Source organism: Tursiops truncatus, chromosome 5 (genome assembly GCF_011762595.2).
Source record: "Tursiops truncatus isolate mTurTru1 chromosome 5, mTurTru1.mat.Y, whole genome shotgun sequence".
In the NCBI taxonomy this organism is placed as follows: domain Eukaryota; kingdom Metazoa; phylum Chordata; class Mammalia; order Artiodactyla; family Delphinidae; genus Tursiops; species Tursiops truncatus.
The window spans coordinates 3596238-3620246 of NC_047038.1; the positions used below are offsets into that span (position 1 = coordinate 3596238).

Consider the following 24009-nt stretch of genomic DNA (forward strand, 5'->3'; position numbering starts at 1 on the left):
GCTGTAATTACATCCTGGCAGAAAGGAACTCAGCAAGAAGGATATAAAAATAGAGTAAGATAAGTATAGTATATGCATTAATATTTTCTCTTTTTTAAAAAAAATGAAAGCAATTCCTTTAAAACTTAAAAGAATCTGGCTGTGGTTGTAAGTTTCGGTTTTAATTTATACTTTAATGTCCATGTTCTAAGGTGGCTTGTAGCTATTTTAATCCTTTGTAAAAAGGTTTTCCACCGAAGTAATGCCATTCTATCATTTATAGTTTGAAACATCCTGTTTTCTATGACTATTCGGTTTCTTTCTTTTAAGAGCCTGTGTCTTTGGTTACTGCACTTTCTTCAGGCATAACCAAGTGTGGAACAGGGGTGACGCTGACAGTCACCCACAGAACTTAAATCCCCGATGCCCGCATAGCAGGCTTGGAAGGGTCCAGAGGCGTTCTGGCATCGAGCCCCTCATCCTATCCTGGAGGAGCCGGAGGTTCAGACCCCGAGCAGTGTGTAGTTACGAGCACAGCTCCACTCCAGCTCTCCCTCTTAGAGCTGTGGGACCTCTCTGCCTCAGTTTCCCCCTACTTCATAAGATTGCTATGAGAATTATGTGAGTCATTTTTACTGTGAAATAAGATAAGGTGCTTTGGGGACTTCCCTGGCGGTCCAGTGGTTGAGAATCCACCTTCCAATACAGGGGATGCGGGTTTGATCCCTGGTCGGGGAACTAAGGTCCCAGGTGCCACGGGGCAACTAAGCCCGCGTGCTGCAACTACTGAGCCCACACCTCACAACTAGAGAGCCCGTGTGCCGCAACTAGAGAGAAGCCTACGCGCCTCAATGAAAAGCCTGCGTGCCACAACTGAGACCCAACGCAGCCAAAAAAATAATAATAGTAATAACATACGGATAATAATATCTGTCAGTATTTAAAAAAAAAAAAGGTAAAGTGCTTTGCTGGGATCTTAACGTGTTTTCTCAGTAGGATCAGAGCCCCCGGTCTCCAGACAGACCCCAGTCCAGCATTCCTTTCGTCACATCACATTGCTTCAGCTTTCTGGGTCAGGAGGACTTCCGAAATCCAGTTCTTTAAAGAAATGTCAAATATATATATATATTTTTTGCCTGCTTTAACAAACAAAACAAAAAAAATTATCATAAGCCAATGGCCCTGGGAACGATTTAAGGAAAAAAGAATCCTTCAGTCCCCAAAGGTAGAAAAGTTCTTCTGAATCAGTCCACCTAGTTGAGTGTGTGTGTTTTATTGGGGGTACGTGCACGTTTTTGGGGGGTGCTTGCTAATAACATCTCAATGTGCTTTGCTTCCTGTGGCCGAGGTTCTAACGACAAGCTGTGTGTGTTACAGTGGGGACCCGACGGTGGCTTTCCCGCTCCCTGTGGCCGAGGCCTGGGAGAAGAGGCGCTCTATGATAACGCGGTCCTGTACGATAACTTGCCGTCTCCGAAAATCTTTGCTCGGTACCCTCCTGCTGACAGGAAGGCCGCTAGGCCATCTCCTGACAAGCTGTCCTGTAACCACTACAAACACCCTGCCTCTTCTGGCCCGCCGGCCTCCCCGTCTGTCACTAACACCTCTTCTCTGGGGAGGGCATCTCTCGGGCTCAGCTCACAGGTACAGCATCTCATTCTGTCTTCTAGAATCGCCTTAAGTCACTGTCCTCCCTCAGGGCTTTGCAGTGAGAGTCTGTTCACCAGCTTGTGGGCAGTGAACCCCATCAAGGGTAAAGCGCAGTTTTTTCCCTCAACTAGAATAGAATCTGCAAATACACAACGTTTGGCCACCCAGGAACGGATTAAATACAGTAAGTCCCCTACATACGAACCTTCAAGTTGTGAACTTTTCAAAGATGCGAACATGCCCCTGTATGCCAGCTGTTGTACTGGGCTACTGTACTTTTCAAGGTACTGTACTGTAAGATGAAAAATGCGTTCTTTATTTTTTGTGTTTGTTTCTTATGTGTTATTTGTGTGATTATAAACCTATTATATAAACCTGTACAAGTATTACTAACCTATTGTATAAACCTATACAAGTATTGTAAACCTATTACAGTACAGTATTTTTAGCCGATTGTGTTAGTTGCATACCCAGGCTAACTTTACAAACAAATTGGACTTACGAACGCGCTCTTGGGACAGAACTCATCGTATGTAGGGGACTTACTGCACACCTAACCAGCTCACGGTTTACGTTCTGTATTTCTTTGCCTGTGCCTGGCTCTCTTTCCATTCTTGGGAAGTTCCCCAGTGAATTTTGTGAATTACGGCAATTAAAGGCAAAGATGTTAAAGAGGACAGGGACAGTGGGACAGTAAACGTTTTCAGAAGATTTTTGAGCTGCAAGTTCCTTTCCTGTGTTTCCATAACACGTAAGTGAGGAATGGTGGGCTTCACGCGACAATTGCTTTTCGATCTTTAAACATTCAATAGGATGATTCCGAGAACTGCAGTATTTTCCCATAATGTGCTCCCTAAAAGTGTACTCCCTAAAACCAAGTAGATAGTAAGGATTTTGGATTATAATTGAATGGTCAGTAACCTTGATGTTGAAATATTGTCCATCTCACACCTCGTACTGGTGGCAAAAACGGTAACCTTTCAGTGTAAATATAATTTTGTGTTTTCATGCATGTCAACCTAAGATTTTCTTATGCTTTGAGTAAAGATCTAAGCGCCACATGGAAGAATATTCTACAAACATAAAGCAGAGGGGCACATTTTTAGTTATTTTCTTTTCCTTCCATTTTTGGAGTAAACTTAAGAAAATGATGAATGCCAAGTAAGATTCTCGAATTTCAGAGAATTATAGCAGTTCTTCGAAACCAACTCATTTCATCAAAGTCACGTGAGAAGATTTTTGTTTGTTTGTTATTTATAACAACTGTTAGAGATTCTCATTCACTGAATCTGAGGGGCCCAGGCCGATGTATGGTCAGACATGGGAGCCATTGGCTTCTAGTTTTTTTGAGTATTTACTAAAAAGTCTGGTAGGTCATGTGCTTCCCCCACTAAGTGAATGTGTCTCTGGCGATGTATTTATCTGTCTTTTTATTGGTATTAGAGTTCCCTTGGGTAAAAATTATGGGACAAAATATACTGTCTTGTACATTTGGATTGTCCCAGATGAGTTTGGAATCAGTCATTCGATACGTGGTTCATGTATGTTTGTATTTTGTTCATTTTTATTTTAAGTAGGAAACACATTTGCAAGGCGTTTGCCTTTAGCTGTCGTGTCCTCATTTGGCCGTTTGAACGGGGGCCCTACTGTTTAATGGCGAGAGCTCACACTCCCTACACACCTACCGTATGCGTGCTGTAGGTGTGTGTGCTGTGTCAGTTAACCTGCTGAGGAACCGTGTGGGAGACATCAGTATCTTTATATTTTTAAATGAGCCCACGGAGGCTCAGAAGACGTTAATGATGTGCTCAGCGTCTCCTATGACGGAGCGGGAACTTGAAGCTTCCAACACCCAGGCCCACCACAGTAAGCAACGTGGTGCGGCAGAGAGGCTCGGGCTTGGACGTGTACAGTCAGCCCTTGCCGTTCGGCTGGACTTAGGACCCAGCCAAGGTACACGTGCATCACTTAAGCAAAATGCACCATGGGCCGGCTGCAGCCACCAAAGAAGTGAGGGGTGTGTTGAATTTTTTTAAAAACCCTGTGGTTAAAGTGTAGTTCCTGCTGTTTCTGTATTTTGCCTCTTTCGCTTCCTTGCTCAGACCCCGTCAGTGAATTAACAGGTAGTTATTTATCCAATTAGGACATCAGTATAGAAACCCTGGAAGTTGAACTCTTAAGTGCACGGTCATGCTACTTCCCCGAAGAGCGTTCCACCGAAATTAAAGCTGTTTATCTTTGGAAACACAGACTTTTAGTAAATGTCAACCAAATGCTCTCAGATACCCACCATCTGTGCCAGTGTCTTGGTCGGCGTGTGTGACCTCCTAGTCGAAATAGGTGACTTTTGGTGCGTTCCAGCTGAAGACATCCTAGTGTACCTCGTTTGTTTTGAACCTCGGTGCTAGAACCTTCTTAGCTGCTCTGGGAAAGTCACAGCAGTGCAGCGTTGGGAAACCAGATTGGTTTTCTACTACCCACATTTTTTTCTGCCTGTGCTACGTTCTACTTGAAGAGCTAGGGACTGAAACAATTTACTGCAAAAACCCCAAGGTTTTTGTCTGTTTGTTTTTAATTCTCTCATTTGTTTATTTCAACAGTTGAAGGGTAAAAAGCCGCCCCCCGTGGCATCCAACGGGGTTACAGGAAAAGGCAAGGCTCTGAGCAGTCAGCAAAAAAAAGCTGATTCAGCGGCTGGCGTGAAGCGAACGCCTTCAAGTAAGTTGATCCTTCGATTTCCCACGTTCTACCTTTGGGTGCAGTGTGCAGAGTTGGGGCCGTCTAGCCACCTTCCCCCCTCACCTGACCAGGTGGAGAACGCCAGGTTGGGGACCAGCTGGAGAGGTGGCACCATTTGCATCTGCATCCCTCCTCGTTTGCTGGATGGAGGAATGACCACGATCTTTAACCCAGCTTTTATTTTATAACTGTTGCATATACAAGCAAAGACAAAGCTGGCTTAACTGTGGGGCTGGCAGCTTGCGGGCGCGGCTGGCAGTGCTGCTGTGAGTGGCCCTGGACGGTGGGTCGGGACACCTCGGCTTGTGTCCCTGATCTGCTGAGTGAGTGAGTGACTTGGGTTGAGTCGCATAGACTCTCTGAAGCCAGCCTCTGCGTGTTAGAGGTGTAGACAGGTGGCTGAAATAGTTGGGGTAACGCGTGTACCTCAGAGCGCGGGAGACTGTCAGGGTCTGTAAGGAATTCTTGTCCCAGCTGTGATTTCTCTCCTCCCGTGTCGTTCTCCTGGCCACTTGATCAGGGCGGTGCCGTAATCTACCCCATTGGGCAGATGTAGACATAAGCTCAGAGAGATGGCGTGGCTTCCCCGAGGCCTCACCGCTGGCAAATGACAGAACCAGCGTGAGGACCAGGTTTTCAGGTTCCAGACCTGGCAGGGGCTGGACCGGGCAGGGGAGCGGCGAGACTCCAGTGAAAGGCAGCCCGTCAGCGCGCTCAGCTTCCTTCCCGATGTGCACATACATGACGCTAGGGGTACTGTTTGCGCATGTGTTTGCATTTGCTTCAGCCCTGGCTGTGTGGGGTGGATTCCTCTTCAGCCAGCCAGCCCGGCAGTGTCTGTTCATTCCAGCCCTCTGCTTGCTGAGGGGACAGCAAAGATAAGACAGAGCAGCGGCCGGGTCCCCCACGCAGACGCAGGCTACGGGCCTCCGCACAGACTCTTACCAGGCTCAGAAGCTCCTCAGCGGGTGTGGGCCTGTCGGGGACGGTTTCCAGGAGAGGAAGATGGGAGTTAGCCTCCAGCCGAGTTTGATGTGAACACCTGGGAAGCTGTGTCAACACTTTCTGAACGTGGTTCAGCGTACCTGGTGGACCAGGCTCCCTCCAGGTAGTAACCCTACACCAGGTGACAGGTCACCTAACTGCTGAGCTCCCTGTGTGCATGGCGATTGGATTTCAGAGTCTGGATTTCAGAGTCAGCACACAGGGCTGGTGAGAGGTGGCTGTGTCCTTAGCCTCACGCATGGACGAGCCCCGGGGCTCCTGCTTCTGCCCCGAGGAAGCCTGTGCTTTCTTTTTTTTTTTTACATTTTTATTGGAGTATAAGTTCTTTACAGTGGTGTGTTAGTTTCTGCTGTATAACAAAGTGAATCAGCTATACGTATACATATGTCCCCATATCTCTTCCCTCTTGCATCTCCCTCCCTCCCACCCTCCCTATCCGACCCCTCTAGGTGGTCACAAAGCACCGAGCTGATCTCCCTGTGCTCTGCGGCTGCTTCCCACTAGCCATCTATTTTACGTTTGGTAGTGTGTATATGTCCATGCCACTCTCTCACTTCGTCCCAGCTTACCCTTCTCCCTCCCCATATCCTCAAGTCCATTCTCTAGTAGGTCTGTGTCTTTATTCCCGTCTTGCCCCTAGGTTCTTCATGACCTTCTTTTTTTTTTTTCTTAGATTCCATATATATGTGTTAGCACACGGTATTTGTTTTTCTCTTTCTGACTTACTTCACTCTGTATGACAGACTCTAGGTCCATCCACCTCACTACAAATAACTCAATTTCGTTTCTTTTTATGGCTGAGTAATATTCCATTGTATATATGTGCCACATCTTCTTTATCCATTCATCTGTCGATGGACACTTAGGTTGCTTCCATGTCCTGGCTATTGTAAATAGAGCTGCAATGAGCATTGTGGTACATGACTCTCTTTGAATTATGGTTTTCTCAGGGTATATGCCCAGTAGTGGGATTGCTGGGTCATATGGTAGTTCTATTTTTAGTTTTTTAAGGAACCTCCATACTGTTCTCCATAGTGGCTGTATCAATTTACATTCCCACCAACAGTGCAAGAGGGTTCCCTTTTCTCCACACCCTCTCCAGCATTTATCTTTTGTAGATTTTTTGATGATGGCCATTCTGACTGGTGTGAGGTGACACCTCACTGTAGTTTTGATCTGCATTTCTCTAATGATTAGTGATGTTGGGCATTCTTTCATGTGTTTGTTGGCATCTGTATATCTTCTTTGGAGAAATGTCTATTTAGGTCTTCTGCCCATTTTTGTATTTGGTTGGTTGTTTTTTTTGATATTGAGCTGCATGAGCTGCTTGTAAATTTTGGAGATTAGTCCTTTGTCAGTTGCTTCGTTTGCAAATATTTTCTCGCATCCTGATGGTTGTCTTTTGGTCTTGCTTTCTTGACACAGCTCACCTGCGCTTCCCTTCTCCTCGGACACACATTCAAGCAGCCAGTTGGGCCAAACCCTCCTCCTCATCCGTTTACTGTGCTGCTTTTTTCACCTTGTTTTTCTGGCAAATCTCATTTCGCTCGTGCAGTTGGGTGTATTTCTATTCACTTAAAATTTGAGTGTTGTCCACCTGGGGAGGGGCAGGTGGGGGGAGTAACGTGTCTGAAAAGCTCTCTTATGTGAGACCTGAACCGCAGGAGATCTCTGTCTGCATAACATCCCCCTCTCTCTCAGCACCTGTGCTTATTTTATTTCTTAGATGATGCATTCCTGTATTTTATGAGGGCTTCTGTAGGGAATTTTTATTAACTTTGGTGACGTCCGATGACGAAAAAAGGGAAAAATCACTGTGCTCTGGGTTTTCTGCTGAGTTCAGACAGTTGCATTATAGCCTGGACGGGGTTTATTGCATGGGGACCAAATGATGTGGAAGGTGGTAAGTGATTGCATACAGGTTTGTCGGGGAAACATCTTAGATCAGAAGTGAGTGGACAGAGTTTGGACTGTGCTCTGTTTATAGAACATGTGGTTGCCCAAGCCACTAAGAGCACTGCTTTTGTTTCAAGTTGTTGATTTGGTCACCCTCCTGCTGCGATCCTTTTAATATCATTCTGTGTGTGGGGTTGGTTGGTTTTTAGAGAGAGGAAGATGGAGCGGGGAGTGATGACCTTGTACCTGCCTTCATAAATGCAGTTTCCATGCAGTCACGATGGTTTGCATTGTAAGAATCGGCAAATTCGGTGTTTAGGACAGGTGCTAGAAATCGTTAGAAGTGGCTCACCAATGTCTGGCGGAGTGGACAGGGTTCCGGGGGCTCCGTTATCACTGCAGGGGATGAGAGCTGCCAGGGAGTGTCCACCACGGCCCGGGTACCACATGATTCTGTTAGGTGGGTTTTAGTACATGTACCGAATTTTTTTTTTAACCCCACAAGTTAGGCCTTAGCACTTCTGCTTTATAGAGGGTGAAGCTGAGCCTTTGGGGGATTAATTGCTTGTCCACAATCATGGTCTCTTCCCTGGTCAACTGCCTTTATTATTAACCATTACACCGCCCTCCATGGCTTCTCCCTAGAAGTCGTTTCTAGTCTAATAAGGGAGTCAGACATGCAAATAAACCAGCGTGGTATATACCATGGAATGTGAGCTCACAGGTGCAGGAGGTGCAGGAGGCCTTGGGTTGTCATCAGGTTTGAGCCGTTCGCTGTCAGAGGCCATTGGGAGGCCACAGAAGCTGCAGAATCGTGAGCCCTTATTGCTATTGAAAGGCCAGAATAATTTGAGGACAAGAGCATTGGGTCGGATTTTAACGCACTATTAACTAGTAGTGTTACGTTGGCCAAGTCTCTAAATTTTCCTTAAGGCTGGTTTCCTCTTCATTCATTTATCCACTCACTTTATTTAATGAGCATTTGCATAGTGCCCATTCTGTGCTTGCTCAGAGTTCTGTGTAAGTGTTACTTTAATCCTCATAACAACCCTGTGAAGTACCTGCTCTTATTACCCCATTGCACAGATGAGGAAACTGAGACACGGAAAGATGAAGTGCCTTGTTGAAGGTCACACAGCTCAAGTGGCAAGCTGGGGTTCCCACCTGGGCGGTCGGGCTCCAGACGCGGCTCTGGGTGCCCCTCCATTTTCTGATTTGCTCAGTCACTCACTCAGCGGATGTTTATTGTGTGCTCCGTCCATGCCAGGTACCCGCCCCACTGGAGGTGGGGATAGCGCCGTCAGGTCAGCAAAAGAGTTGGACGGCACAGTTGTAAGGATCAGACGTGACAGTGTAATGGAAGTGTTTTGAAAACTACAGAGAACTACACACATCAAGAGATTATTTCTGATGTTGGTAGACCCTCTCTTTTCAGATTACAGAATGTTTTGTTCACTCTCGACCTTGCTGAAGATTATATGTTGCATGCCCCAAAGGGAGGCGTTAAAGGAATTTCCTGACATTCTATTTTCCTTTTAAAAATTTGTTTCAAAGGGGCAGTGGTTGAGAGTCCGCCTGCCGATGCAGGGGACACGGGTTCGTGCCCCGGTCCGGGAAGATCCCACGTGCCGCGGAGCGGCTGGGCCCGTGAGCCATGGCCGCTGAGCCTGCGCGTCCGGAGCCTGTGCTCCACAACGGGAGAGGCCACAACAGTGAGAGGCCTGCGTACCGCAAAAAAAAAAAAAAAATTTGTTTCAAAGAATATTGGATAATCTGAAATGGTCACTTTTCTGTTTGGTTCAAACCTGTCCTGCTGTCTTTCTTGTTGAATTAGCAAAGTGACTAGCTTTGAGTTTATTTCACTGAGTAGGCTGATTAAACAGGCTTTATGAATTACCCTGTCATCTACTTGGTTAAACCTAATTTCCTGTTGATGCTTTTTCTTTTCAAGATGCTGACCAGTACAAATATGGCAAGAACCGGGTGGAAGCGGATGCCAAGCGGCTGCAGGTCAAAGAGGAGGAGCTGCTGAAGAGGCGGGAAGGCCTGCGGGACAGGCTGGCCCAGCTGCGGAAGGAGAGGAAGGGCCTGCGGGCCGCCATCGAAGTGAACACCGGTACGAGGGGCCTGCTTCTGCTGGCGCCAGAGCCTAGGCTCATCCTCTTGCGCCCTCGGGCTCTGAACCTCGCGAGGCTCTCCTCTTAGTAAGACCGTGTCGTTCCATGCAGTGCTTCCTGCAGTTCGGAAGCCTTGGTGGTAAGCCCAGGGCAGGTGCCACAATGTGGAATAATGGACCAGGCAGCAGGAGGCCGGGCCTGGACCTCAGCTCGCTGGCTGAGGCTGGGTAGGTGCCGGGGAGCTGTCCCAGCCTTGGGGGCTGACGGCAGAGCTCGTTGGGAGCACGAGCCTCCGGGCGCAGGAGTTACGTCACTGTGTGTGAGGGGCGGTGTCTCAGCAGGAGGACGGGTCACACTCAGAAGCCCAGCTGAGAGGTCTGTGCGTGGGTAGAAGGAGCCCTCCGTTCCCTGAGGAGGGACTGGTGAGGGCCAGACCGTGCTGGATTCGTGGAAGGGACCCGGGGAGGGGGGACAACCCCAGAGAGGAAAGAAGAGGGAGACGCGGGTGAGGACCACAGCCGTGTCTCTGGATCAGCCCGTCTGTCCTCCTTGGCAGGAGCTGGCCGTGTGGTTCCTGGCTCCGGCGCTGGGGCTGCTGAAATGTATGTCTCCTCAGCTCAAGACTGAGTTGGATCCTGGGGCAAGGCCGACTCTCTAGGTTTCAGTTTCCGGCCTCGGGGGGTAAGGAGGAGGAATGTAGAGACCAGGATGATCCCGAGAGGAAGAACCTGCTTTCCAGCGGCTTCTGTGCTGGAGGAGTTGGCGTGTTACAGCAGTTAGGTGTCAGATTCAGCCTTTCCTGACTTCGTGCCTATATGGTTTTTAAGAAAGAAAGTGCTTTCAGAGTTTAAAGAACGCGAGGCTGGGTGTGGGCTGAGCCTGTTCGAGACAGCCTGTAGGAGGGCCAGGAGGTGGCATCTCCCATGAGGCCCCGCCCCCGGGGGATCAGAGGCTCCGTCAGAGAACTGGACGGGAGCCTCCAGGTCAGCAGGACAGGAGGAGAATTTCTTCCCACCGTTGTTTCCAGTTTGTAGGACAATGAAGATGCAGAAAGATGAGATCAGCTTTGGGCCTTGAAAAAGAGATTGTCATATGCTACCAGGTGGTCGGCCAGGGCCGTGCTCATAAGTCAGTTAACCCTTGGGATCGCTTTCCTTATCTGTCCGGTGGGCAAATTGCCGGCCTTCCTGTGCCACTGTCACACATTTCCAATAAGATGAGTAAAGCGAATGTGCTCTGGAGATGCAAGCTCTGCTGTATTCTGACCATAGGGCCAAGTAAGATGGCTCAGAGTAGACCAACATATGCGGACTTTCCAAGTCAGCGGCACCTTTGGAAGCCACCTAGGCCAAGTTCCTCATTTTAAAATGAGTGTATTCATATATACAATGGAATATTACTCAGCCATAAAAAAGAAATGAAACTGAGTTATCTGTAGTGAGGTGGATGGACCTAGAGACTGTCACACAGAGTGAAGTAAGTCAGAAGGAGAAAAACAAATACCATATGCTAACACATATATATGGAATCTAAAAAAAAAAAAATGGTTCTGAAGAACCTAGGGGCAGGACGGGAATAAAGACGCCGATGTAGAGAATGGACTTGAGGACACGGGGAGGGGGAAGGGGAAGCTGGGACAAAGTGAGAGAGTGGCATGGACATATACACACTACCAAACGTAAAACAGATAACTAGTGGGAAGCAGCCGCATAGCACAGGGAGATCAGCTCGGTGCTTTGTGACCACCTAGAGGGGTGGGATAGGGAGGGTGGGAGGGAGGGAGATGCAAGAGGGAGGGGATATGGGGATATATGTAGATGTGTAGCTGATTCACTATGTTATAAAGCAGAAACTAACACACCATTGTAAAGCAATTATACTCCAATAAAGATGTTAAAAAAATTTTTTTTAATGAAATGAGGGGCTTCCCTGGTGGGGCAGTGGTCGAGAGTCCGCCTGCGGATGCAGGGGACACGGGTTCGTGCCCCGGTCCGGGAAGATCCCACATGCCGCGGAGCGGCTGCGCCCGTGAGCCATGGCCGCTGAGCCTGCGCGTCCGGAGCCTGTGCTCCGCAACGGGAGAGGCCACAACAGTGAGAGGCCCGCATACTGCAAAAAAAAAAAAAAAAAGTGAAATGAGTGTATTGGGCCCAGACCCCAAACTCCTGGTATTTGTGAGAGTCAAGGTCCCATGCTTCCTGGTCCGTATTCTTCCAGCTGCAGCAAAAGAGAACAGTTAGGAAGGGACCCTCCTCCTTTCAGGAAGAGCTGGATTTGAGTTTCGTGGGAAGGACCCTAGGCAGGGGAGCTCAGCCCCCAGATTGTGCGGAGCTCCTTTCAGGGGCACCGCATGTCCGTCCTCTGTTATCTTGAAACCTTTGCCTTCGGCTGGAGCAGTCTTGTTTCTCTGGGATTTCAGGCAGGAAGACCCAGGTGATCCTGGAAGAGAAGCTGAAGAAGCTGGAGGAGGAATGCAAGCAGAGGGAGACGGAGCGCGTCAACCTGGAGCTGGAGCTGACAGAGGTCAAGGAGAGCCTCAAGAAAGCCCTGGCCGGCGGGGTCACCCTGGGGCTGGCCATCGAGCCCCGGCCGGGGACGTCGAGTCCACAGGTAACGCCTGCCGCTCCCCGGGAGAGAGATGGGGGTCGCTTCCTCAGGTCACTGCTCCTCCGTCGTCCCCAGCATCGGCACCGCAGAGACGCAGCTCCCATGTCCATTTCAAACACTCTTCTTGGCTGTGTTTTAAGTTCATGGACATGGAATTTTCGTATGTCTTTCACTGAACTTGTTCAAAGGTGGTGGAAACACCGAGTCTCTCTTCTTTCCCCCCTTGCGCAAAATCTGAGTGTAGTGAGTACAGTTCTTCTGATCTCTTTGGAGCCGCGTCCTCATCTGATGCCAGTGCCTTAGACAGAAACCTTTGTTCAGTGTGGCAGAGTTTTACAACTTGTCTAGCATGTCTGTCCTGAGAATGATGCCAGGTGCTGGGGACACGGAAATGAGTGAAACCGTCTGTAACCTCGGAATCTAACAGAACGAACGAATTAGACACGAATTAGCACCTCGAGTGATTTGCTGCCCACTGTCATTGGAGAACTTGCTCTTCTCCACGAGCCGTTCCGTTGAGTCAGACGTGATGGCTTCTGTTTTCCCCATGAGGAGCCAGAGGCTTTTGCCTAAGGGCACAGCCCGGGGCCAGCTCCTCCCGCGTCCTGGGGCTTGGGGGGGCCCACGGGCAAGGTTTCTGGGTTACGGGTGTGTGGCACCACTGAGGTCCTGTCACCCACCCTCACCGCCCCCCCAGGCAGTGGTCACCTCGTGCTCCATTGTCTGCAGAGACCATCTCCAAACTTCTCCAGTCGCCGGTCCCTCTCCAGCGACCGCCCCTCACTCTCAGAGGATCCCCCCTCCACCCCCAGACCTCTTGGCACAGCCAGCGGCAGATTGCGGGCTTCCACCCCCAAAACCCCGTCCTTTGGGGCACAGCGCAGCAGGGAGCTGAGGAAAGCAGGCTCTGTGAGCAGAGGGGCCAGAGCTCGAGACGACGTCCCTTCCGCAGGCCTCGATTTTCCATCTGTGAGATGCGGATGGTGCTGTCGTCTCCTGCGTGGGCTCGTGTGTGCGAAAGCTCTGGGCACGGTGCCTGGCCTGCGAAAGTGTCCATCCGCTCGTGTGTTCACCAGCTCGTTGATACGTAGTCACTCATTCAACAAATTAGATACATGTGGCTGTGCCCCATCTGTGTGCCGGAAACGGTTCCAGGCGCAGCAGTGGACCTCGTGGATGAGAATCTCTCTTTCCGTGGAGCTCGTATTGTAGCAAGGGAGGACCGCTAGGCCAGGGAAAGACACATCAGGCACTGAAAGGTGCCGGGGGGAGCAGTCCAGCAGGGGCTTTTCAGCGTCCGGCCGAACCAGGGACCGAGGGTGTAATAAGGTGGCCGGTTCTACCCGAAGAGTGGTGGCAGGGCTGTGAGTGCTGGCCCACGCGGGGCAGGGGTCTGTCCCAGGGGCCCCCGGGGACCCGTGTCGGAGGCAGACTGGAGGCAGGAAAGCCTCTTGACCTCCCAGGAGGGGCCTGAGGATTCGCTGGCATCGCCGTCCTTGGTCCCATTGGATGGAGATGTGGCCCCAGATGCGCCCCTTGCTGACCCCTGAGGCATCTGCCACGCCCTCCTGCTGTATCTTCACCTCTCCCCCTCCTCGCTGCCTTCAAAGCATCGACAGTCTGTAGTGTGTCCCATCTTACAAAACAGATTCTGCCCAGCCCCACGTCCCCTGCAGACGCTGTCCTGTGCCCAGGTGTCCACTCACCCACCTGCTGCGGTTCGGCTGCCCTGGAGCTGCCTCCCCTGACGTGACCTCCGCCCTCACCTCCCCAGGTCTGGACGTCTCCGGGCACCGCTCAGCGCTCTCTGTGTCTGGGGTGACCCTGCATTCTCCGGGGCTCTCTCTGCCCCCCTGAGGGTCTCCCCCTCGCCCCCTCTCGTCAGCTCTCCTTCCTTTTGCCCTGTGCTCTTGAGGGTACGGGCCTGGCTTGATAAAGCGCCTGCCGTCAGGCCACGAGGCCGCTGCTCCCTTCGCAGGGCCCCTCCTCGGACCTCGTGCCACGCTCTGCCTTCTCCCCACCCTGACCACTTCCTTGGGCCAGCAGCTCATTAGCTGTCCTAGGGGAGCGCCGTGGGCCGCCCTCCTCGGAGCCCAGCTTAGCCCCCCGGGGGTGGGCGGCGTGGTCCTCTCCTTCCCACCGGCCGCGGCACCCACAGCCCGGCCGGCGTGGCCTTTGGAGGCATTTCCAAGTGAGCGAGCACGTGCGGAAAGCTGGCTGCTGGGGACCCGCGGTCAGTCGCCCCCAGAGGGGTTCTAAGCAGCCCATTTGAATGACCATTAAGACACCGTTCTCCTCAAATGACGTTGCGTGTCACCTAACCGGTATTTAAGTCACACATTAACACAGCCAGAGCAGGGAGAGGTCAGTCTGCGGAGACCTCCTCTGGGGGGGGAAGTACAGCAGATTGTCGACTTTTTCCCCAAAAAGCAGCTTGTCATCTCACGTGGAGACTTGGCGACTGCAGATTCTCTTCGTTCCATCTTAAGTCTTGCTTTGACATGCTGTAAACGGAGACGTGCTGTAAACAGTCGGGAATCCTCGGTTGCTGCAGGGAGCCCCGCCCCGAGGCAGTGGATCCGGGAGCTTGTGCTCCCCCGTCCTGGTCACTGGTGGTTTCTGCCCCTGGTGCTCCCCCGTCCCGGTCACCGGTGGTTTCTGCCCCTGGTGCTCCCCCGTCCTGGTCACTGGTGGTTTCTGCCCCTGCTGCCGTAGCCTAGGAGCTCCCTGAAATCAGAAAGGGCTTTACAGGCCTTCACGGGAGAGGCCGCCCCCGCAGGGCCGGGAGAGCCCGCGCCGAGTGCGGGGCAGAGTGCCCTTCAGCGCCTCCGTCTCTCCAGCTGTAAGATGCATGTTTTAAGGGTGCTTTTAGAGCGGGACTCTGTGAGGTGGTCCTATTACTGTTGTTATTGTTTTTGCCTATTTCCAGAACTTGTTTTATTCTTTAAGCCATTTTCCTAGGGGAAAATACTGATGACGTGGAAACCATACCTCACCCAACGTCTTCTCTTTCCATTAACAGTCTCCAGTTTTTAGGCACCGGACTCTGGAGAACTCGCCCATGTCCAGCTGTGAGACCAGTGATGCCGAGGGCCCAGTGCCTGTGAACAGTGCGGCCGTCCTGAGGAAGAGCCAGCCGGCCCCCGCCAGCTCCCCCTGCCGGGGACACGTGCTTCGGAAGGCCAAGGTGAGATCCTGCCCGACCTGCTTGTGGGGGGACGCCGGCACTGCTGGGGAGCGGGCATCCCAGGGCGGGTGGGGGACGCCGGCACTGCCGGGGAGCGGGCATCCCGGGGCGGGTGGGGGCGCCGGCACTGCCGGGGAGCGGGCATCCGGGGCGGGATGGCGAGGTGTGGTGGGGGCGCCCCAGCCTCAGGCTTTGCGGGCGGGGTGCAGGGGCTCAGCGTGGCCTCCTGTTCCAGTTCTGCAGCTTCTATACTAGATGCCATTTCATGAGTCTCTACCCAGTTTTTCCTAAAGTCAGACCCTCCTACAGGAATCCTCCTTTTCAAAGGCAAAAAAGGCCAGAACTTGTCTCTAGGCCTGGACCATCTGCTTTCAGGAAAACCAGCAGCATGGTTCTGTGTCCTGGCTTCTCCTGACCTGTTCTTTCATTGGTGACGTAGAGATTGGCCAGTGACCGCTGGGATCCTTTAAAAAATCAAAAGTCGAGGCAGACTCTTCTCCATACCCTCTGCTTCCCAGCCCCGCCGTAGCCTGTAGCCTGTACCCGAGGGGCCATTCTGTAGTACCTTTCCAGTCTTCTGATGGGATTGGCCACTAACGAGTTTTGATGCTAAGCTTTAAAATCTCAGAGAATTTTTAAAAACTATAGTTTATCAAAGCAAACAGCTCCTGACGGCTTAACTGAAAGTGTGTGGTATGAAAAACTCCTGCTTGGTCCAGTCAGGCTAACGCATCCAGATGTGTTTAACTTGTTGTGATGAACGTGGAGGCCAGACGTCCTCCCCTCGCCGTCCCTGGGACCTTCTCTCGCTGTCATTGCCTCCGTGCTTTGGCAGCTTTGAACCCGTTCCAAACTGGCTAGAAACCTGTTGTTTTCTGACAACGGATGTGGTGTCAGATGTGAATGTGCGTGTTAACCTCTGGCTGCTGTGTTCACGGAGGGTCCCTGCCGATGGGGGTTAGAAACAGCATCCTGGAATATCTGTCTTCGTAGCGTGTGCGTTTGACTGAGCCTGTGCGTCGATAAATTCGGGGAAAAGAAGAATTACTGCGCATCATTTGTTCCTTTTCCTTGGCGTGCGTCCAGTGTTCTTCGTTTGCAGAGGAGTATGTTTTGCCTGAGAGATGTTTAGAATAGAGCTGTCCCATAAAGTCCCCCTAATTATTGGCAGAAGGGAAACGCAGTAAAAATAGTTCATTTATTTCTCTACTGTCAAAGAAATCAGTTTCCAGTTCTGTCAGTCCAGCCTCTGAAAGGGCTACATTTTCCATGCCTGCTCTCACTGTCCAGAGGCTCAGTACTCTGCACTTCCTGCCCCCTTTTCACAGTAAATATAAAACGTGTGGTTTTGGCCGGTTCAGATGCACAGCTGGCCATTCAGACTGGACCACATCCTCCCTGAAGGCGTGGGATCGAGCAGGGGTTTCCCAGGATTCCTGAGAATAGTGGCAGGGGACCACGGCTGGAGGGCGGGGTGGTGGCCTGGCCTCTTGCCTCTGGGAGCGTCCGTCCACCTGTAGGTGCATCCCACACGTGGCCTCCTCTTGCACCCTGGCCTTTTTTCTGAGGACCTTTCTGAGTCTGACGCGTTCTGGGCTCGGAAACCGTTACCCCAGGCTGTGTTCCTGGAATAATTTCCCATTCCCGATGAGGGAAGCTCTGGAGTGTGAGAGAGCGCGCTCCTGAAACTCAGAGCGTTTCAAGTCACCTGTCACGGGGTTTCCCAGCCGAGAAGGGGGCTGAAGGGCCCCGACGTCCAGCTCCAGGCCCAGCATTCTCCCCGCAGCCTGGGAGCTCCGGGTGCCGAGGGACGTTCTGGGAGCCGGGGCGTGGTGGCTGCAGTGCTTTCAGAGCTGACACACGTGCCCCAGGTCCCGGCGTACCAGGGCTGGGCCATCCCGAGCACGGGACACCCGCCTTCGTGCAGCCTTTTCAGTGAAGCACACGGCGGCCTTGGGTCCTCCCCGTGTCCCCCTGGCTGGGCGTGTCCGTGGAGCGCCCTGCTTGGTGGCCAGCGTGACCTGTGCTTGGTCACACGATCACACGCGTGTGAGGCTTCGGCAGCGTGTGCAGGCACGTACACACGACTTCTCTCCAAGCCGGCGCCGCCCCAGAGGCTGGCGGCGGTGGAGGGAGGCTCCCTGCCGCCCGGAGCATCACCTTTGCGCAGAGCAGCTGAGCATCCTCTCTGGGGAGCCCGGAATTGGGGGTGGGGCAGTGGGAGAGGCCACGAGGCCGTCCACGCCTCTGTAGGACCAGCGCCTGCACGTGCTCACGAGGCGCAGGCGGCTCAGTTTTGGTTTTGTTCCTGCCACGTTGGCTGACGCCATGCTTTTAACCATTAATGAAGCAAGCTTGTAGTTCGATGCTAAAAAAAAGGGGGAGAAATTCCTAATTTGATACAATATGAGAAGGTGTGCAGTGTACTCACGGCCCAGTTAATGACCCCCTGGGGTTACAGTGGGAGTCAGGCGCTTGCATCAGACCAGCACTGCCGCGCTCGCTGCCCCAGGGCAGGCGGGAGAGCCCTGCTTGGCGCCTGGCCCCGTGTGGGGACCGCCACGCCACGCGCACGTTCTCTAGTTGTGCCCAGAGTCCTTAGTGGGACTCAGGCCCATCTCGGTTTGGGCCGTGTGGTGATCCTCAGCCTGTTGCCGGGGAACCTCGGCGCTGTTTGCACGGCAGCTGAGCCCTCACCCTCTGGGGCACAGGTGTGGATGGGATGCAGCCTGACGTGTCCCAGCCCCGCATGTGCCCTTTTGATCTGTACACGCTTCCTCTTGCCTCGCTTGGCAGGAGTGGGAGCTGAAGAACGGGACATAGAGCTCGCGGATGCCCAGCTCGCACAGCGTCGTCCCATCGCGTGGCCGCAGGGAGCTGGCCCGGGCGCTCCAGCAGCAGGACTCGGGGTTTGCGGCCGGACCAGGACCCAGGACCTGGGTGCCAGGACCCGGGCCTGCCCGCTGTATCCTCTCTACTGTATAATGGTTCCCTTTAAAGAGATTTACTTGTAACACTTTGGCTTCCAACTTCATTTGTTTAAAGTCAGAAAAGGGCCGGAAGGTATTGTGAGAGCCTCCCCTGGCGGATGGAGAAACTGCATCTTCCCACCCAGGTAAACGATTGCTTTCACCAGTCTCAGCACTCCCAGCCCAGACTGAAGACGAACGGCCAGCAGGCCCTGGACGTGCTCCGTGCCCCCGGCGGGGGTGTGAGTGTGAGGCGTGGGCCTCGGGCTGCCCGCGCCTCGGCCAGGAGGATCCAGGGATGTCGCTGCAGCGTGAACAGCAGGAACTCGCACCCCGGGTCTCCGCCCCCCTCTCCCCACACGCCCGGCCCCCTCGTCACTAGGGGTAATGGCGCGGCAGAATTGTGCTGTGAAGCGTTTTTTACCTTTTTTTAAAAAATTTTCTGGACAGTTGCTTCTGTCGCCAGGATATGAAAAGCTGCCACGCTTCTTTAAACTTTAAAAACTTCTCTCTTTTCCTCCTGTGCCACGCTTGCAGCTGCAAGGGCTTTCAGAGGTTCCGTGTCATGTTGTGTTATTTGTGCGGCTTTTGAAAGGCAGCAGGTTCTGGGAACTGCACAGCTTTAGGGCAGAAGAAGGACCCCCGAGAGCTCCTCTCCCACCCCCGCCCCTGTGACCCACCAGGGGACTTGGTTTACTGTTTCCCTCAGGGCGCGGCCGCCAGGTAGGGCCTCTCTGAGTTTCCCCGTTTGCCTCCAGAGGGATGTTTCTCGAAGCCTTCAGACACTAAGGCGTGAAGGGGACAGGCCAGTTCCCAGGTAGAGGTAATGTGGGTCCGAGAACCAGGCCGGCTCTCCTCTGTCTGCAGAGGGACCTCTCAGGAATTCTCCTTGTGCGGCCACTGCCCGGAAAATCTCTCTCTCACCCCGGAGCCCTCGGCAGACTGACCGATGGGACCAAATCACACGCGGGATGGGCTCCTTCTGCCTGCAGTTGGTGGAGGCCTGCCGTCCTCTGCTTCTCATCAGATACAGGAGCAGGAAGCAAGAAAACCGTGCGCCTGCGAGCACATCCCGGGGCGCCCACGGCCTCCGGGCCTTGCCAGTCAGGGTTGGGGTGGCCCTCGAGGCCAGCACGGGCCCGTTTGGTTTCACTGACCAGAGCCAGAGTGCGGTCTCAGCAGCTAAGAAAGTTCTGCAGCAGGACATGCAGGCTGGTTAGCTGGAGTCCACCTGAAACCTGGATTTGTTGCGAAGCCGTCTGCCAGGTCCGTGGGCTGCCTGCTGGCGGCCTCACCTGCACGTAGCACGTTGGGCCCCCCAACCCTGACCCCGGGAAATCCAAGTAGGAAGCGGGGAGCGAGGGGCCTCCCCAAGCCTCAGGCCCACCTTCCCGGCCCTGCTGGGGAGGAGGAGCCCCTCTCCCCGTGTTCTCCCATCAGCGTAGGAAGCTGGCATCGTAGGAAGCTAACTTTCTGTAAAGGGGAAAAGTGGGGTCTTGGCTGCCTTCCGGTCGAATGAATGTTCCCCAGATAAGGCTCTCAGGCTATCCTGGTTGGCAGCCAGCTTGGCCCACAACAGCAGCCAGATTTGATGGTTGCTCAGGAGGGAAGACGTGACCTTAGCCCGGGAGCAGGTGGGCACAGGTGGGCGGGCCGTTAGCAGAGGTCACCGCAAATGTCACCTCGACCATCGCTGTGGGTCACGCCCAAGGACACAGCCAACTGGTCCCAGAGCCGGGATTTGCACCCTGGCCTTAAGGCTCCTGGTGTACATATTCTGTGTTTAAAAACTCCAGGTTTTTAAATTCACTTTCACAACCAAAAGCCTGTTAAAGAGGACGGTGGATTCAGTCCCGTTACGTCCCCCGGAGCCATTTAAAGCGGCCCCGCGGAAGCCGAGGCCGCCAGCGTCACGCGGAAGCCGAGGCCGCCAGCGCCGGGCTCCTTTGATGCCCTGAGGTGTCCCCTCGATGTCTTTAGATTTGATCAGAAAGTTAGTTTAAAGCGTTTGCTTCAAAATAAGTTATTTATTTGTATATGTTCGATAAATATAGTTTTTAATTTATATCTGTACATATTAGACACACCGTGGACATCCTGCCAGCACCCTGGCAGTGATCTCATCGCCCCCCCTTATCTCAGGGCAGCCGGGAGACAGCGGTGACAGAGCCAGGCTGCGGGGGTGGCCCGGCCTTGGCCCTCGCTCCGGGGTGCAGGTCACCATCCCCTCGGAGAAGTGGATTCTTGAGAAATGTCCCCATTCCTCTGACAGACAGTCATGGTCACAGAGTGCTGGCCAAACTGTAACAGGATCCTAACTGAAATGAGACACGTGTGGTGGCCAGACCGGGGGCTGGCGCGAGGCCGCCACCCTCTGCGGGCCACGGGGCCCTTCCCTTAGGACAGAGGCCATCGTCAGCCTCAGGCGTCTGCTTCTGGCTTTGGTGAGGGGTCATCAACTTCAAAGTCCTCTCCATTTTTATATTTTTATAATGTTTTTCATTCACTCACGAGCCTTTTGCACAGAGATACATTGATGGTGAGAGGGCGCGTTGGGTCACCCCTGACGTGGGCTCAGGTGCAGGTGACCACCCCCTGCCCAGAGGCCGCAGACGGTCGGCCAGGGCCGGGGAGCCAGCAGCCCTCCCGCCCGGCCCCGGGACGGTCCTCTGTGGGGACCCAGTGGGTCTGGGGATGCTCCCAGCTTCTGGGGCTCTGCACAACAGTCTCCCCGGGGCTCTTCTCTTGGCCACATGTGTAGAACTAGTCGTGGCCCCTCGGTTCAGACACCTTGGGGTTGTCCAGCTTGACCGTCCACCTTATTCATCTTGCTGGTCCCTGAGTCATTTTGGGCTCCTTCTGAAAACCCAAGACGACTCTGATAGGTTGGAATGTGCCACCTTTGAAAAGTGTCTCAAAAACTGTGTGTCCTGGGCCCTGAAGACCGCCCCCAGGGAGGAGTTTCAGATTCCTGTTAATCGTGGCAACAGTTTGGAATTTGTGTACAGGTTTCCAAGGGGACAGCTTTGCAGCTGGGGTAGGCCCGATGGTCGTGGGCAGAACTCCGTGGTTGGCGGTCCCATTTATTCTTTCCAGAAGAGTAACTCTATCAGCATGTAAATTTTGCCTACGGACCTACTTCAGCAGGCAGCGTTCTCTAGTTATTCACCACGTCCTGCGACAGGAACCTTCCCGGGCTGGGCACGGGGGTGGGCACTCGGGCAGGACCTCTCCCGCCAGAGCAATCAGGCGTCTGCGGCGGCTGCATCCCAGCCCGGCCCCCGCACAGCCCAGGGGATGCCTTTTCCAGGAGCAGGGGGCCTGCCCGTCTCCACCGCGGCTCACGTGAAGGTCACGGCAACACCTCAGTGTTAAACTATGGCCTTCCTCTTTTCTTTCTAAATTAAGTTCCTTAAGTAATTTCAGACTGCGGCATAGTTTTAAAGAGGGTAATTTTATTGTTCTTGTTGTCATTACTGTCTTCTTATCCCCACGATGGGCTGGGTTGATACTGTGAAATAAACTAAAAATAAATAAACTAACATTTTCATGCCCCCCCCACGCACACGGTGCAGCATCACAGAAAGCCCCTCAGTGACCCCCGAGCCATAGCGGGATAGCGTGTCATTCGTGAAGGTGAGGGAGCTTCACGCCCAGGGAATTGGTGGCCTCACATGCACCCTCTTGCCCATCTTTTGTGAAATAATTCACTTACGTCCTTCCAGAAAAGCCCAGCTTGACAGCATACAAGTATTACCAGGTATTTCTGTTAGTTGCCACGGAAAACATTTTCGAGATGGGATCATCAGATCATAATTCTTAGGGACCAAAGGTGTTTTTAATAAGATAATCTTTGTATTTGATTTTTTTAACGAGAAAGGAAATATTAACTTTAAACTTTAGCATCAGCTTTTAAATTATAGAGATTCAGCATTAATTGACCATGGCTATAAGTTGTAAAATGTTTGTTTTCATATTAAGAATGTAATTATTTCCTTATTGTATTTTTTAAAAACTAAAGTCATATTTAAAATTCTCTTTGAAAGAAACAGGCAAGAAACAGGAAAGATTTTTTTAATTAAATATGTTGGCAGTGTCCATTTTAAATAACTGTAAATATATTTTCACTGTGTTTCGCAATGTATTTAATTCATAAAGTAAAAAGTTTTATCAGAAGAAACTTGCATTGGAAATATTCGTTTTCAGTCCATTTGCCCGGATTTTGTAGTAGCCTTACTTGAATTTTCTGCTTTACTAATGGATTTTTCTACAGTTCTACACGGTGTAGCCCGCAGACTGGCGCCCTCGGGCGTGCCTCATTTGTGTATTCTTAATAAACTCGCTGTTCCAACTCGGCCTCTGCGTCTTGACCAGCTCGGTTTGTGGGCAGACGGAAGGACTTTCGGATGAACGGAGGCATTTTGCTGACAAGGCATTTTGCTTGCCAAGTAGGGAGGGATGTAAGAGGGATCAAGGTGGGGCAAGTGTTTTATTTCTTTGACAAGAACCTTCTTTCATGAAAGAAACGTGTATTTCATTTCATTTAGGTATTTAATTTTTGGCTGCACTGTGCAGCACGCGGGATCTTAGTTCCCCGACCAGGGATGGAGTTCGTGCCCCTGCCTTGGGAGCACAGAGTCTGAACCACTGGACCGCCAGGGAAGTCCCAAACATAGTGTTTTTTAAAAAGTTGCTTTTAGGCCAAGGACCCGAATATCCGGGTCAAGGAGCGTCTGTGCTCCTGCTGAGTGCAGCTCTATGCCCGGTGCCCGAAACAGGACCAGATGGGATGTGACGCTGCTCTCAGGACATTCACTCCAGCCAGGGACACAGACGTGTCCACAGGTAACTCTGAGTGTGGGACTGGAGAGTTCTGGAACCACAGGAGAAAGAGCAGCTGCCTTTCAGGCGGTTGGCGGTGGGGTTTGCGGGTATGGGTTTTTGAGCTGGGTCGTGCTGTTTAAATAGGAGTTCAGCAGGGAGAGAAGCAGGGGAGGCGCAGCAGGAGCCCAGGGTGGAGGGTGAGAACATGAGCCGCAGTGGAAGGTGGCTCTGGAAGAGCGGGCTGGATCAGCTGGAGACCTCCTGTCTGCAGGTGGTGGGCGACTCTGTGGAGCGCACGCAAGGCTTCTCTTGGGGCGGGGGCGGGGGTGTTGGCCAGGTTCCTGGTGTTAGAAATACCACTGCCAGCGGGACGGGAGCGAGTCACACTGAGAGCCAGGCAGGCATATGTGGCCACACTGGCCGGGAGCAGGAAGGCCGCCGCGGATGCACAGCCCACCCGAGGGCTAATGGAGATGCAGACGGCAGAGCCCCGAGGAGCTGGCCCCGCCGCTAGCCAGGACATAGGATACAGGGGAGCAGAGCTTGGCCAGAGCGGCGAGGATAAGGTGTCATCTTGGGCCCTGCAGAACACCTGTGTCAATATACGGGAGGCCAGGTCTGATAGCGGGAGGCATGGCCTGTGTGTGACTTGGGGACGTCAAGGTGACACATTACGCACCTGGAACCACCTTTCAGCGGTTGAGGACCAGGTGAGTGGGTGGTGCCTCCTTTGCTCCCATTCTTCTCTCCCTTGGGATGGGGTGGTCATTGGCTGGCTGTGTTCCAGATAATGAGGGGCCTCTTCCATTGGCAGAGTGAAGCAACCGCCCTGAGTCGGAGGTGAGGTCATTCCTCCAGCCCACCTTAGATGACAGGAAAGTCACTGTCTGCGTGCTCTCAGCTTGCCTCAGTGTCCTACGAGCAATCCTCAAAGGTGGTCCTCTGCCCCAGTGTTCGCTGTCCAGTGACGGGTCATTCATCTCAGCGAGGGGCCTGGGTACGCTGCATTAGACCTGTTTTTTGCGGTACGCGGGCC

General features: G+C 52.7%; 1 protein-coding gene across 5 annotated transcripts in view; it reads left to right on the plus strand.

The window, feature by feature from the left end:
• Positions 1–22505, plus strand: part of AFAP1 (actin filament associated protein 1) — a 153479-nt gene extending 130974 nt beyond the window's left edge. For 3 of the 5 annotated variants that reach the window (XM_073804816.1, XM_033856655.2, XM_073804817.1), the window contains 5 exons: positions 4230–4347; positions 9221–9385; positions 11806–11996; positions 15016–15180; positions 17977–22505. In XM_073804816.1, coding sequence (XP_073660917.1) covers positions 4230–4347; positions 9221–9385; positions 11806–11996; positions 15016–15180; positions 17977–18003 — 666 coding nt within the window. In that variant the 3' untranslated portion in view covers positions 18004–22505. Of the gene's footprint in view, positions 1–1356; positions 1624–4229; positions 4348–9220; positions 9386–11805; positions 11997–15015; positions 15181–17976 lie in introns of all 5 variants that reach the window. The other 2 variants (XM_033856657.2, XM_033856656.2) reach the window with 2 other exon arrangements.
• The last annotated feature ends 1504 nt before the right edge of the window (positions 22506–24009 follow it).